The 15,771-nt window shown below is 41.2% G+C and overlaps 1 protein-coding gene across 3 annotated transcripts in view; it reads right to left on the bottom strand.

Annotated features, from left to right (window-relative positions):
* Window positions 1-9,980: 9,980 nt before the first annotated feature.
* The window catches only part of cep120 (centrosomal protein 120kDa), a 58,303-nt gene continuing 52,512 nt past the window's right edge, over window positions 9,981-15,771 (bottom strand). For 2 of the 3 annotated variants that reach the window (XM_031895599.1, XM_031895601.1), the window contains exons 19-20: window positions 14,102-14,247; window positions 9,981-10,830 (exon numbers count right to left, since the gene is read on the bottom strand). In XM_031895599.1, the coding sequence (XP_031751459.1) occupies window positions 10,605-10,830; window positions 14,102-14,247 (372 nt within the window). In that variant the 3' untranslated portion in view covers window positions 9,981-10,604. 3 annotated transcript variants of the gene reach the window in all.

Raw genomic sequence — 15,771 nt, 5'->3', positions numbered from 1 at the left:
TACCCCTGTATTCCCTCACTTGTACTGAGAGCTATCTCCCCTACCCCTGTATTCCCTCACTTGTACTGAGAGCTATCTCCCCTACCCCTGTATTCCCTCACTTGTACTGAGAGCTATCTCCCCTACCCCTGTATTCCCTCACTTGTACTGAGAGCTATCTCCCCTACCCCTGTATTCCCTCACTTGTACTGAGAGCTATCTCCCATAACCCTGTATTCCCTCACTTGTACTGAGAGCTATCTCCCCTAACCCTGTATTCCCTCACTTGTACTGAGAGCTATCTCCCCTACCCCTGTATTCCCTCACTTATACTGAGAGCTATCCCCCATAACCCTGTATTCCCTCACTTGTACTGAGAGCTATCTCCCATACCACTGTATTCCCTCACTTGTACTGAGAGCTATCTCCCATACCCCTGTATTCCCTCACTTGTACTGAGAGCTATCTCCCATACCCCTGTATTCCCTCACTTGTACTGAGAGCTATCTCCCCTACCCCTGTATTCCCTCACTTGTACTGAGAGCTATCTCCCCTACCCCTGTATTCCCTCACTTGTACTGAGATCTATCTCCCATAACCCTGTATTCCCTCACTTGTACTGAGAGCTATCCCCCCTACCCCTGTATTCCCTCACTTGTACTGAGAGCTATCTCCCCTACCCCTGTATTCCTTCACTTGTACTGAGAGCTATCTCCCCTACCCCTGTATTCCTTCACTTGTACTGAGAGCTATCTCCCATAACCCTGTATTCCCTCACTTGTACTGAGAGCTATCTCCCATAACCCTGTATTCCCTCACTTGTACTGAGAGCTATCTCCCATAACCCTGTATTCCCTCACTTGTACTGAGAGCTATCTCCCCTACCCCTGTATTCCCTCACTTGTACTGAGAGCTATCTCCCATAACCCTGTATTCCCTCACTTGTACTGAGAGCTATCTCCCCTACCCCTGTATTCCCTCACTTGTACTGAGAGCTATCTCCCATACCCCTGTATTCCCTCACTTGTACTGAGAGCTATCTCCCATAACCCTGTATTCCCTCACTTGTACTGAGAGCTATCTCCCATACCCCTGTATTCCCTCACTTGTACTGAGAGCTATCTCCCATAACCCTGTATTCCCTCACTTGTACTGAGAGCTATCTCCCATACCCCTGTATTCCCTCACTTGTACTGAGAGCTATCTCCCATAACCCTGTATTCCCTCACTTGTACTGAGAGCTATCTCCCATACCCCTGTATTCCCTCACTTGTACTGAGAGCTATCTCCCATAACCCTGTATTCCCTCACTTGTACTGAGAGCTATCTCCCATACCCCTGTATTCCCTCACTTGTACTGAGAGCTATCTCCCCTACCCCTGTATTCCTTCACTTGTACTGAGAGCTATCTCCCATAACCCTGTATTCCCTCACTTGTACTGAGAGCTATCTCCCCTACCCCTGTATTCCCTCACTTGTACTGAGAGCTATCTCCCATACCCCTGTATTCCCTCACTTGTACTGAGAGCTATCTCCCATAACCCTGTATTCCCTCACTTGTACTGAGAGCTATCTCCCATACCCCTGTATTCCCTCACTTGTACTGAGAGCTATCTCCCATAACCCTGTATTCCCTCACTTGTACTGAGAGCTATCTCCCATACCCCTGTATTCCCTCACTTGTACTGAGAGCTATCTCCCATAACCCTGTATTCCCTCACTTGTACTGAGAGCTATCTCCCATACCCCTGTATTCCCTCACTTGTACTGAGAGCTATCTCCCCTACCCCTGTATTCCTTCACTTGTACTGAGAGCTATCTCCCATAACCCTGTATTCCCTCACTTGTACTGAGAGCTATCTCCCCTACCCCTGTATTCCCTCACTTGTACTGAGAGCTATCCCCCATAACCCTGTATTCCCTCACTTGTACTGAGAGCTATCTCCCATACCCCTGTATTCCCTCACTTGTACTGAGAGCTATCTCCCATAACCCTGTATTCCCTCACTTGTACTGAGAGCTATCTCCCATACCCCTGTATTCCCTCACTTGTACTGAGAGCTATCTCCCATACCCCTGTATTCCCTCACTTGTACTGAGAGCTATCTCCCATAACCCTGTATTCCCTCACTTGTACTAAGAGCTATCTCCCCTACCCCTGTATTCCTTCACTTGTACTGAGAGCTATCTCCCATAACCCTGTATTCCCTCACTTGTACTGAGAGCTATCTCCCCTACCCCTGTATTCCCTCACTTGTACTGAGAGCTATCTCCCCTACCCCTGTATTCCCTCACTTGTACTGAGAGCTATCTCCCATACCCCTGTATTCCCTCACTTGTACTGAGAGCTATCTCCCATACCCCTGTATTCCCTCACTTGTACTGAGAGCTATCTCCCATACCCCTGTATTCCCTCACTTGTACTGAGAGCTATCTCCCATAACCCTGTATTCCCTCACTTGTACTGAGAGCTATCTCCCCTACCCCTGTATTCCCTCACTTGTACTGAGAGCTATCCCCCCTACCCCTGTATTCCCTCACTTGTACTGAGAGCTATCTCCCCTACCCCTGTATTCTCTCACTTGTACTGAGAGCTATCTCCCCTACCCCTGTATTCCTTCACTTGTACTGAGAGCTATCTCCCATAACCCTGTATTCCCTCACTTGTACTGAGAGCTATCTCCCATAACCCTGTATTCCCTCACTTGTACTGAGATCTATCTCCCATAACCCTGTATTCCCTCACTTGTACTGAGAGCTATCCCCCCTACCCCTGTATTCCCTCACTTGTACTGAGAGCTATCTCCCCTACCCCTGTATTCTCTCACTTGTACTGAGAGCTATCTCCCCTACCCCTGTATTCCTTCACTTGTACTGAGAGCTATCTCCCATAACCCTGTATTCCCTCACTTGTACTGAGAGCTATCTCCCATAACCCTGTATTCCCTCACTTGTACTGAGAGCTATCTCCCCTACCCCTGTATTCCCTCACTTGTACTGAGAGCTATCTCCCCTACCCCTGTATTCCCTCACTTGTACTGAGAGCTATCTCCCCTACCCCTGTATTCCCTCACTTGTACTGAGAGCTATCTCCCCTACCCCTGTATTCCCTCACTTGTACTGAGAGCTATCTCCCATACCCCTGTATTCCCTCACTTGTACTGAGAGCTATCTCCCATAACCCTGTATTCCCTCACTTGTACTGAGAGCTATCTCCCATACCCCTGTATTCCCTCACTTGTACTGAGAGCTATCTCCCATAACCCTGTATTCCCTCACTTGTACTAAGAGCTATCTCCCATAACCCTGTATTCCCTCACTTGTACTGAGAGCTATCTCCCATACCCCTGTATTCCCTCACTTGTACTGAGAGCTATCTCCCATAACCCTGTATTCCCTCACTTGTACTAAGAGCTATCTCCCCTACCCCTGTATTCCTTCACTTGTACTGAGAGCTATCTCCCATAACCCTGTATTCCCTCACTTGCTAAGAATCCATCCAGCCCCTTCTTAAAGCTATATAATGTATCAGCCAGCACGACTGATTCATAGAGGGAATTCCACAACTTCGCAGCCCTTACTGTAAAAAATCCTTTACGAATATATAGACAGAACCTCCTCTCTTCTAATCGGAATGGGTAGCTTCGTGTCAGAGTTCACAACATTTTCAGGAGAGTGATTGTCTGTGTACAGAGACACTCCATATACCTTTGGTTCTAAGAGCTCTGGACAATGCTTAGAGGAGAAGGGAAAGGAGTTGAAGCCAATAAGAAAAGTGCTGACCAGACTGTCCCACAAGAAAAGCAGCATAGCAGAAATTGAGGCAGGGGAAAAGGGGTCCAAAATGTTGCAATGTTAATATTCAGGAACCCTGTATGGAATGATTTCTTCAAAGGGGAGATTTGCCTTCTTAAATTAGTTTGGCATAACAGAAGACTTAATATCTGTCACCTAATTCCTTACATATTATTTTCTGGATTCCAGCATTATACTTAACCAAAAGCTATTTTTGGCTGAAAAGCAAATGTGAAGAGATGGGGTCATTTAATGACCCCTCATTTTTCAAACCCCGTTGTACAGACAACTAAACAGTGGTTATAAAGTAGAGAAACTGACAGAACTCAATGGTGGTTCCAGCCCCAGTGTTCAGTTTGGCATTGGATTTCTTAGTGGCTCTTTGGGACACATTAAATAAGTCTCTAGATAGACGGATGCTTATAGAATTTTCCAACAATTGGAAAGCTACCAGATTCTGAATAGTTACAGACATTTGTGACAACAAACATTTTATCCAGACAGCGCGGTTCTTAGCTTAGCTGTCTCTAGACGCTTTATTATGAATTAATGTCTGCAGTCAGAAGGGGGAAAAAGCGAAGGACCTTGTTTTCCTAAATTCTCTTTCAACCGTCGAAATTATTAACAAATGTGTTTACAAACTGCTGGCCCTGTTCATTTACAAATTCTCTTACTATATCGCCGCCATTTTGTGATTTCTGTGGGAAATAACCTTAGCACAGGGACAAGAATTTGCTTTCAGGCCAGCACTTCCAGTCTGTCTATACAACATGCCAGGTCGGGGGATTCATATTTCTAGTAGATCACCTACCGCACTACTTGGGAAAGAGAAACGGGAAAAAAACTCACATTAATAGAGGGATACCACATGTCTATGTGTTCAGTTCATTATATATAAAATGCAAAAGATGGATGGACGTACTTACATCATGTTCATGTACTGACACACAGTATGACACAGTATTTGTCCTGTTTGTAGCTGGCAGTTGAGTTTTATTCTTAATATTCTGATGCTTAGCTGCAGGCTCTGTGCCTCTCCTCCTCAAACACACAAACCTATAATAAATGACAATGTAGACATGACAGTGATGCTAAGCTATATAAAAAGACCACTTTGATCACCCTAAGACCAAAGTCCATAGTCGGACTCACCTTCCAGGGAACCAGAAAACCTCCCAGTGGGTGAGGCAACTGTAGGCTCCTGCTGAGGACAATTCCATTGCCCTTTTTTATCTCCGCCACAAGTATATATGACTGCATGCTTTCCATGTCAGGTTCTCTGCTGGGCCTTGGAGTCGCAGTCTCATACAGATAGACGGAATCTATGGAGGTCAAAGCATTGGTCTTATGTCCCTAAAGGTGGCCATACACGCACCGATATTATCGTACGAAACCTCGTTTCGTACGATAATCGGTGCGTGTATCGCATGTCGGCGAGTCGACCGATATCGCAGGAAGCTGCTGATATCGGACGACTCGCCGATCGGACCAGTTTGAAAATTTTGATCGGGCGCCATAGAAGGCGCCTGACCAAAATTCTCCCTTCAGAGCTGAATCGGCAGAAGGAGGTAGAAATCCTATTGTTTCTACCTCCTTACCTGCCGATTCAGCCCTGAATGGTGTGTGCGACCGATGGTCATACGAAACATCGTCAGATCGCCACGTGTATGGCCACCTTAAGAAATGTACTTTTATTTTTTTTGCTGCAGAGATTACCCCTCCAACTGGAAGTGTAGCAGTAAGGCAAAGCAGAATTGCCAGTGGTTGACTTGAGGCATGTTTATCAAATTAAAAGTTAAACAAAGCTGTGGAGCCAGTTGGAATTCCCCATTAATTAACGGATTCACTCAATCAGCATTGGCCTGCCCATTACTTTTTTGTGTCTGTTCTCTTTTTGTGGTAACGGTGGCTATTGCTACAAACAAAATACATTTTGTTCTGATTAATGATTCCTTTGCATAGTTATTTAGTTACTCATATAATGTTAAAAAAATATTACTAATTAGTAGTCACCCAAGAGACTGCCATTGTGTTACAATGAATTTAGTGTTCTTTATGTGACCTGAATTCATTGGTTTCATAATAGAATTCGGAGTTGACTTGAAAGACTTCTGTAGGATATGTTGTCCAATGTGGACATCTTTGCTGGAAACAGGCAGAAGTCATGTGACAGAAATTACATCACTAAGCACGGTTTATAAGGATATAATTTACAGGTTGGTCCCATAGGGAAATGACCAAACTGTATATTATATATCTATTTATAATTAAACAAATGACATGTAGTTGTACATGTAGGGGCCCATTTACTAACCATTTTAAGTGCTAAAAGTCCCAGGAAAAAAAAAATTACCCAATCACATCAAAGTCAAAGGCAGAAGTCCTTCCCTTTCCTTGAAGATCCTTCTAAAATTTCACATATGTAAGAAAGAATCACCAAGTGTCGTATTTCTGCATGAATTACACTTTGAGTAGCAAACACAACCAGGTTTTACCCCAGGCAGCCAAGAGTGGGTTGTTTTTAGCAGCAAATCCTGTAGGTCAGTGCCCCTCATAGGTGGATAAGGGACTGCTTTTCTGAAATCAGCACATTCCATTGATCTTTAATAGCTCTACTCCTAGTTCTAGTGCTGTCATTATACATAGTACTGAATGACAAACCCGCCTGTCTCTATCCCCTTTAAGTCTCTGTTTCAAAAATGTATCAGGTTTTCCCTCATCTTTAAAACAGGCCCATTTCATTAAGCTGTCCATCTAGATACTTAGTGAAATTATTTCTCAACACCCTACAAAACAAGGAAATGGGCAATGGTTTTTCCTTAATCCTGGGTAGCACCTTTTATAGTGAAGTATAATCCAAACAATTGCCATTTGCTCCATGTCTAAATAATGCACTCATTCACAGTGAATCTCAGAAGTGAACCTACCAATCAATGGTGTTCACCTCGCGGACCATATCATAGAACCACAGTACCTGGCCAGATGATAATCATATTGCCAATACTGCAGAGGAAGTTTATCCCCTTATTTAGGTATTATATAATGTTGCTCACAATGATGCATATAGAGGTTGCCACAGGCTGGTGCCATGGCTGCCCCCATTACCAGCGAAACCTGTAAATTTGTATTCAAACACTAGTACAAAAGGTAAGGGGGGCCCCTCATAAACACTCCATCATAACCAACAGGCAAGGTCTCATCCCCGGCACGGACATCTGTTTATTGCATTCCAACAGGTGAACTGTGCCTTTTATGGTGAGGGCGCACGTGGCTGGGTGAGTGTTTCACCTATTTATATTGGTCATTTTAATGTGAACGTTATCTTGATAAGACGCCTTACTGAAACACTGACCTGTTATTGTAAATGAGTTAAATAAAAAATATGTTTATAACTACTTTAAAGGTTTGCAACATGCACCTACTTTTAAAGATATTTAAATACATGTGTGTAGGGGATTTTAGAGAAAAAAAACCTTAAAGTAATTATTTTTCACTGAATAACCTTTAGTGATGTAATGTTTATTTTGAAAACAGTGAACATGCCAGGGAAATGCTTAAGTTAATCCTTTCCCATCAGGAAACCTTTCTATATATGTGTTTCAGACAAATGGTGTTCAGAGAGACATGCAAGGGAAGGTTCATCTGATAAACATAATCCCCCACTGTTCTAACAGTAAGTTTTTCAACTAAAAAAAATCTTCAACATGTGATGAGACATTTCCATTGCAATGCACGTTCCTTTATAAAGCACTTCATTTCAATAAATAGTCTCTAATTCATCTCTTTCTACCAAATGATTGCAAAACCACTGGGGAAATGATATAACAATAAAAAAGAAGAAAGGTTAAACATATATATTAACAAGGCGGAGCACTCACACAAGGGTGATGGGACACATGGAGATTAGTCGCTCACAATAAACTGGTGAGAAAACATATATATTGCTTTATCGGACTTTGGTCTACTTTGCAAAGGTAAAGCAACATGTTTTCCCACTGGTGATTTATATTATTGCTGGTGGGAAAACATTTTAAGGAGATTAGTTGCCCACAGTAGAGGAGATTTACCATGAGGGACTAATCTCCTTGTCTGCCATCAGCCTAACCAGGGTTGGACTGGGCAGGCAGGGAATTGGGGAAAAAGCCTGGTGGGCCCCACCCAAATCTGCTCCCTTCCAGAAACATAGGCAACAACCCCAGAAACTACCCCTCCAACCCCAGCTGTAAATAAAAGGAATACAGTGGGGTGGGGTAACTGCACGTAAATGAAAGGTTAAAGGGCGTGATAGGCATGTGGGGTGGTTTTAGCTGGCAGCATTTGGAGATCTGACTGGGGTGGGGGCCCCAAGGTAGCAGCTCCATTGGGCCCTGGACACCCCAGTCCGACACTAAGCATAACAGGTTTAAAAGCTTGTCTGGGTGCAAGTAGAAAAGCTTATGTAGTAGCAAGGCAGAATACCATGTTGTGATCGATACATTGGATTTTTTTGGGGGGGGGATTATAACAAGATTGTTGCTGGAAGATTGCTGATGGAAGCTTACATGATGTACCAAGGCTCATAATTATATGTGCCCCCCTTTGTTGTTACAGACAAGTGAATTCTATGCAGGACTTGTATATCTGAAATAGGAGCTACCATCAAAAATAACATCTGTATTAGAGATATTTAGTAATTAGCGATCTCATATTACTGCAGTTCTGTAATGCTTTATGTCACAAGCCTTTTACATATACCTATAACAAAACTGCAGCATTTTAAGGAGTAGTTCACCTTTAAATTCACTTTTTGGCAGCTGGGGGCATCTGAAAGCGGCAAATAATTCAGAAACTATAAGATGTGAAAATGAGGACCAATTAATAAGCTATAAATAGGCCATCTTATAAAATACAAAAAATGAACACCCCTATAAGTACAAGAAAGTTCTACATTTCTGTGGTCTCCTAAACTGCAGCAATAAAAACAGTTATCCAATTACAGAGGATTCCCATTCCCTCAGTAGGTTGTTATGATAGTTGTGTATCTGCTACAGGCAGTGCATTCCCCATTTAAAGGAACAGTAACACCAAAAAATGAAAGTGTATAAAAGTAACTAAAATATAATGTGCTGCTGCCCTGCACTGGTAAAAGTGGTGTGTTTACTTCAGAAAGTCTACTATAGTTTATATAAATAAGCTGCTGTGTAGCCATGGAGGCAGCCATTCAAAGGAGAAAAGGCACAGGCACATAGCAGATAACAGATAAAACACTATTGTATTCTATAGAACTTATCTGTTATCTGCTATGTAACCTGTGCCTTTTCTCCTTTTTTCCAGCTTGAATGGCTGCCCCCGTGGCTACACAGCAGCTTATTATATAAATTATAGTAGTGTTACTGTAGCAAACACACCAGTTTTACCAGTGCAGGGCAACAGTGCATTATATTTTTATTACTTTAAAGCTCTGTCATTTTTTGGTGTTACTGTTCCTTTAAGTGAATGAAAATGGTTGGACTTGAGGACCATGACGATCAATATACTTTGTGTGCCACTGGCCTCAAGAGACAAATAACATAACTGAAAATCCCCCCAATCTTGTAGGCAATAACAAATAACATGTGGTACTGGTTTCACTTTGGGCTAAAAATTATTATTGTCTTTAAAAATGGTCCCTTTATTAGAGTTCCCCATTGATCTGCTACTTTACCTGTCCATGTCTCGCAGGTTCTAACAGGCCCTGCCAGAAGCACAGTAGGTGGGGGAGAGCCAATCACAGCCCTGCAGTCACACAAGCACAGACAGGCTGCAGTTCCCCATCAGGTCCACCTAGCTGCCTATTGGTTCCTATCCTACAGTGCAGTGTGCTGAGTGCCGCCGGCCCCCTGCACAGCCTGGGAAAGGAGGCAGCAGGAAGTGGAAAAGATGGGCGGGACTAGCAGGATTTTTTCAGAAATTTTCAATAAATCAGCCCTAAACAATACTTTTTTTAAGCATATTCCTTCTACATTTCGAGGAGTATAATGTCTTCTTTAACAAGGTAAATAAGAAATTAAATATGAGCAAGTCAATGGGCACTGATATATATTTTTTTAAATGTGTAGGTTTAAGCAAATGCTTAAAATGGCAAATTTGGGGAGAATAGCAAAAATATATATTTTGAAGAAAATATGCCAAACTTGTCATCAAATAGGACACACAGATAGTATAAAATAACTTACAGAATACAAAAGAAAAAAAAATCTATATAGTTTATTAACAGCAGTTAAATCACAAGTAAATCCAGGATATACAAGCAATATACAACAGCAAACTGTGCTGCAAATATACAATGTACAGAAACCTTTTATAATTTTTACAAAACAAATCCAGTAAAAATTTAAATAATATTAGAAAATCCTATTGCTTTATTTAGAAGCCATGCCTGTGCAAAACTCTTATCATCATCATTGAACTGCAATAAATAGAGCATCAGGGCAAAGTCACACAGGGTAGATTGTCAGCATGTGGATAAGCGCAGACTGAATATTCTCCCTTACCTTTAAAACAAACCTTCTTGTTGTCCCTGAATCCGGAAGCAGTGAATCTGCCCAGCTGCAGGCACACACAGGTGATATTCGATATTGGTGGATATAGGCTACGTGTGCCTGCAGCTGGGCGGATTTATTGCTTTCGGATGCAAGCACAACTAGAAGATCTTTTTAAGACTAGGGGCGGATCTGCAGGCTGACATTATGCCTCATGTGACCTCACACATGGAATCGGCCCAATGAATGAATACGTTTATAACTGATTTGATGTAAATAACACAAATCCCGATAACACACATTTCTACATTGGGATTATTAGCAGATACATTATCTATTGCTTCTTTTTGCCATTGTCTCTCTAATCTGACGGTCCAGTTCGCTAATGATACGATCCTCATGTGTATACACTCCTGTTCGTAAGAGGGTGTCTCGTTCTTCTATCAGACGAGACAGATAATCATCCAAGCCTTCATCTTTAAGTCTTGCCCCAGGGCTCCCGTTTGCATTGGCACTTGTATCAGGTGGCTGCTTTCTGTCTTCCTGCTGTCTCAGTCTATAGATAGGAGCACACCAAGTACACAGATAACACAAGTTAGCCTATCTATAGATATATACGGCACAAAGACACAAGCCACTGGGATCAAACAAAAAACTGAAAACAAAAAAATTCTTGTCTGATTCACTAATCCCCTGTAACAAGGCAAAATCATGTCATTGGTTTTAAAATTGTTATTTACGTGCAATGCTCTAAATACCTGGAAAACATTTTATCATGAATCTGCAACTGGTTCACTTAACTGAACTGGATGTTAGTGGATTTTCTCTGTAGTGGGAAGATAGAAAGAAAAAGTAGCTGAAGCAGGAAACCAGTTGTGCCAGCACAAGTATTCTGGGAAAGGTTTCCTAATAGGCCCATATATGGGAAATGGAGTTCAGGTATGGGACCTATTATCAAGAATGCTCAGGACCTGGGGGTATTCTGGATAAAGGCCCTTTCCATAATTTGGATCTTCATACCTTATGTGGCAGATGTTTCATAATGTGAGATTAAAGCCACCCCCTTTCAATGAATTACTATGAAGTATGTTTATCAATGTGTGAAAGACTTCATCCACTGATAAATATGCTTACAAAAATCTATAGGAATAAATACAAAGTGGGTGAATTGTTTTGCTTCCAATAAGGATTAATTCCATTTTAGCTGGGATGAAGAACAAGGTACTGTATTATCATCAGAAAGAAAAAAGGAAATACTTTGAAATGCTAAATAATTTGCTTAAAATGGAATCTATGGGCGATGGACTTCCAAATGAACTGATCCCATACCTGTGCTATATTATTTAAATAATCATATGACAAATTATGTACAATTTAAATTAAATCTCTCTACAGACACACATATAACTACAAACCGGATTCCAAAAAAGTTGGGACACTAAACAAATTGTGAATAAAAACTGAATGCAATGATGTGGAGGTGCCAACTTCTAATATTTTATTCAGAATAGAACATAAATCACGGAACAAAAGTTTAAACTGAGAAAATGTACCATTTTAAAAAGGAACAGTAACACCAAAAAATGAAAGTTTATTAAAGTAATAACAATATAATGTACTGTTGCCCTGCACTGGTACAACTGGTGTGTTTGCCTCAGAAAGACTACTATAGTTTATATAAGTAAGCTGCTGTGTAGCCATGGGGGCAGCCATTCAAAGGAGAAAAGGCACAGGTTACTTAGCAGATAACAGACAAACCCCCATTATATGGGGCTTATCTACTAGTTATCTGCTATGTAACCTGTGCCTTTTCTCCTTTTTTCCAGCTTCAATGGCTGCCCCCGCGGCTACACAGCAGGGTATTTATATAGTAGCTTTTCTGTAGCAAAAACACCAGTTTGTTGCAGAGCAACAGCACATTATATTTTAATTACTTTAAAACACTTTAATTTTTTAAAGTTACTGTTCCTTTAAGGGAAAAATATGTTGATTCAGAATTTCATGGTGTCAACAAATCCCAAAAAAGTTGGGACAAGGCCATTTTCACCACTGTGTGGCATCTCCCCTTCTTCTTACAACACTCAACAGACGTCTGGGGACCGAGGAGACCAGTTTCTCAAGTTTAGGAATAGGAATGCTCTCCCATTCTTGTCTAATACAGGCCTCTAACTGTTCAATCGTCTTGGGCCTTCTTTGTCGCACCTTCCTCTTTATGATGCGCCAAATGTTCTCTATAGGTGAAAGATCTGGACTGCAGACTGGCCATTTCAGTACCCGGATCCTTCTCCTACGCAGCCATGATGTTGTGATTGATGCAGAATGTGGTCTGGCATTATCTTGTTGAAAAATGCAGGGTCTTCCCTGAAAGAGATGACGTCTGGATGGGAGCATATGTTGTTCTAGAACCTGAATATATTTTTCTGCATTGATGCTGCCTTTCCAGACATGCAAGCTGCCCATGCCACACGCACTCATGCAACCCCATACCATCAGAGATGCAGGCTTCTGAACTGAGCGTTGATAACAACTTGGGTTGTCCTTGTCCTCTTTGGTCCGGATGACATGGCGTCCCAGATTTCCAAAAAGAACTTCGAATCGTGACTCGTCTGACCACAGAACAGTCTTCCATTTTGCCACACTCCATTTTAAATGATCCCTGGCCCAGTGAAAACGCCTGAGCTTGTGGATCTTGCTTAGAAATGGCTTCTTCTTTGCACTGTAGAGTTTCAGCTGGCAACGGCGGATGGCACGGTGGATTGTGTTCACTGACAATGGTTTCTGGAAGTATTCCTGAACCCATTCTGTGATTTCCTTTACAGTAGCATTCCTGTTTGTGGTGCAGTGTCGTTTAAGGGCCCGGAGATCACGGGCATCCAGTATGGTTTTACGGCCTTGACCCTTACGCACAGAGATTGTTCCAGATTCTCTGAATCTTCGGATGATGTTATGCACAGTTGATGAGGATAGATGCAAAATCTTTGCAATTTTTCGCTGGGTAACACCTTTCTGATATTGCTCCACTATCTTTCTGCGCAACATTGTGGGAATTGGTGATCCTCTACCCATCTTGGCTTCTGAGAGACACTGCAACTCTGAGAAGCTCTTTTTATACCCAATCATGTTGCCAATTGACCTAATTAGTGTTATTTGGTCTTCCAGCTCTTCGTTATGCTCAAATTTACTTTTTCCAGCCTCTTATTGCTACTTGTCCCAACTTTTTTGGGATTTGTTGACACCATGAAATTCTGAATCAACATATTTTTCCCTTAAAATGGTACATTTTCTCAGTTTAAACTTTTCTTCCGTGATTTATGTTCTATTCTGAATAAAATATTAGAAGTTGGCACCTCCACATCATTGCGTTCAGTTTTTATTCACAATTTGTTTAGTGTCCCAACTTTTTTGGAATCCGGTTTGTAAATACGTTTCTTAAAAAAAAAAAAACCCCCAAAAAACAATTCATTTCTTTAAATTGGGGTAATAAAATGAAGCATGGGTTTATGATGCCAACCACAGGAGCAAGGTTCAGAACTACCCAAACACTGCACTCTATAGGTGGCCATACACTGATACTGATGGCTCATATGGCAAGGTTGCCAAACAAGTAGATCTTTCCTCAATGATATCAGATTAATCAAATCATTCCGCTCCCTTTGCAAGGTTGATAAGTTGTTATTTGCCCAAAATTTTGGGAAATGGGGACTCATTTACTAACAATGGGTCATTTGCAGTAGTGCAGAATTGTTTACTAAAAAAGGTCAAAAAGAATGTAGCAATGAGTAAACCACTAAGGAGAATGAAATGTTTATTTCTATCATGCAGATTACCGGTTTAATTCATTTCGGATTTCCTCCAGCTCTTGGCGCTCAGTCTTAACCACATCTTTCTCTTCCGCTGCCAGGTAACGCAGCCTCATGTGTTCCAGCTCTTGCTGCTGTTTCTTCAGCCGTGCCATGGCATTCTCTTGCTCACGCTGTATCAAAAACAGCAGAAATTGTTCAAATACAGAGATAAAAAGACATCAACTGACCTGTGAGACACAGTAATAGAATATATCCAGCCCGATTACAACTAGGGATGCACCAAATGCACTATTTTTGGATTGGCCTGAATACCAAACTGAATCCTAATTTGCATATGCAAATAAGGTTATGGAAGGGTTAAAGAGAACCATGCACGCACCCCTAATCACAGCTTAGATTGAACATTTTGATTGAAGCAAAGCTCATTTTGAATGCATGATTAAACAGATTTACTATTTTATACATATGGCTCAATGTTAGGAAAGGGCAACTAAACTCATGTAAAACATTTCCAGTACCCATAACCAGCAATAATATAGCATGTTTATTGGAACCCTATACTTCTCCATGTCTCTGAAGTGCAGATGTGCTGGCTTTGCAAGCAGAGCCCATGATGCCTTGTATTGTTGGGGTATAAGTTGTCCTTTAAAGTGCATGTTCTCCTTATAGTATGATATAGATCAGGCAAGTGGGCCGTTATTCAAAATATAGATATAATGTTTAATTGAACTAAACAAAAAACTAAATACAATGGTTGGTAAACATCTAATACACCATTATATTTATGCTTTGCTTTGTAGTTGGGTCATGTTAAATATTTTTCAGTTTGTCTCTTATTGTACCCTACATCCTTTAGATACTGGCATTAGAACATCATTAGCAGTTGTTCTTTACCTTTATTTCTTTATGGTATTTTACTTAAAGGTTTTGTTCAGTATTTTTTCATACTGGAGTATGAACTGTTATGTGGTTGTTAGGAACCACTGAGCTTAGCAACCAGGCAGTGGAATAAATGACATACTGGTTTTCTAGTTGCAGAGAGCATTTACATTATTTTGTTTCAGACAGTACTATTTGTCAGTATTTATGGGGGAAGGGGGATACAACCAAAAACCGTGTCAATGAATACACTTTTCTCATAGTAGAGACAAAACACTTTAAAAGCCAAAGTCACACTTCAGTTTTATTTCCCAATTCTAAGACAGGATTATGTATGTATAAAGATGTGTTACGGCAGTGTACAGGTTACATTACAGGGTTACAGATTATTCAGTACAGTACAACTATAAACATCACAAATCAGCCAGGTCTGAAAAGGCCTCAACTACTGAGAAATTAGGCATTAACATTGAGAACATTATGGAAAATAGAAGGGGTGCTGTGATGGCTTTCATGTGCTGTATTATGGGATGTTGCCTTGTGACTCCCTGAACTATGTCTGGCTCCACATTATACCATCAATCTTTCATTCTCATAAGCACTGCTTTAAACCGCTGTAACAGAAAGTTAATTATGGTTTTAAATAAGGTCTGGGTTTTGGCACTAGGACATTAATGCATGAACTCCCTAGTTAAATAAGTAGAGCAGGACTGGCTCAGAAGCCCTTCCAGCACTGCATGTGAATACATTATTTTATTTAGTAGTAACAAGATATAAAGACTATAAGTTATAAGTAAAGGTGCAGGTAAACAGAA

Source organism: Xenopus tropicalis, chromosome 1, assembly GCF_000004195.4.
Source record: "Xenopus tropicalis strain Nigerian chromosome 1, UCB_Xtro_10.0, whole genome shotgun sequence".
Taxonomy (NCBI): Eukaryota; Metazoa; Chordata; class Amphibia; order Anura; family Pipidae; genus Xenopus; species Xenopus tropicalis.
Note: the sequence above shows the minus strand (reverse complement) of the source record. Positions and strands in the feature narration are given on the sequence as shown.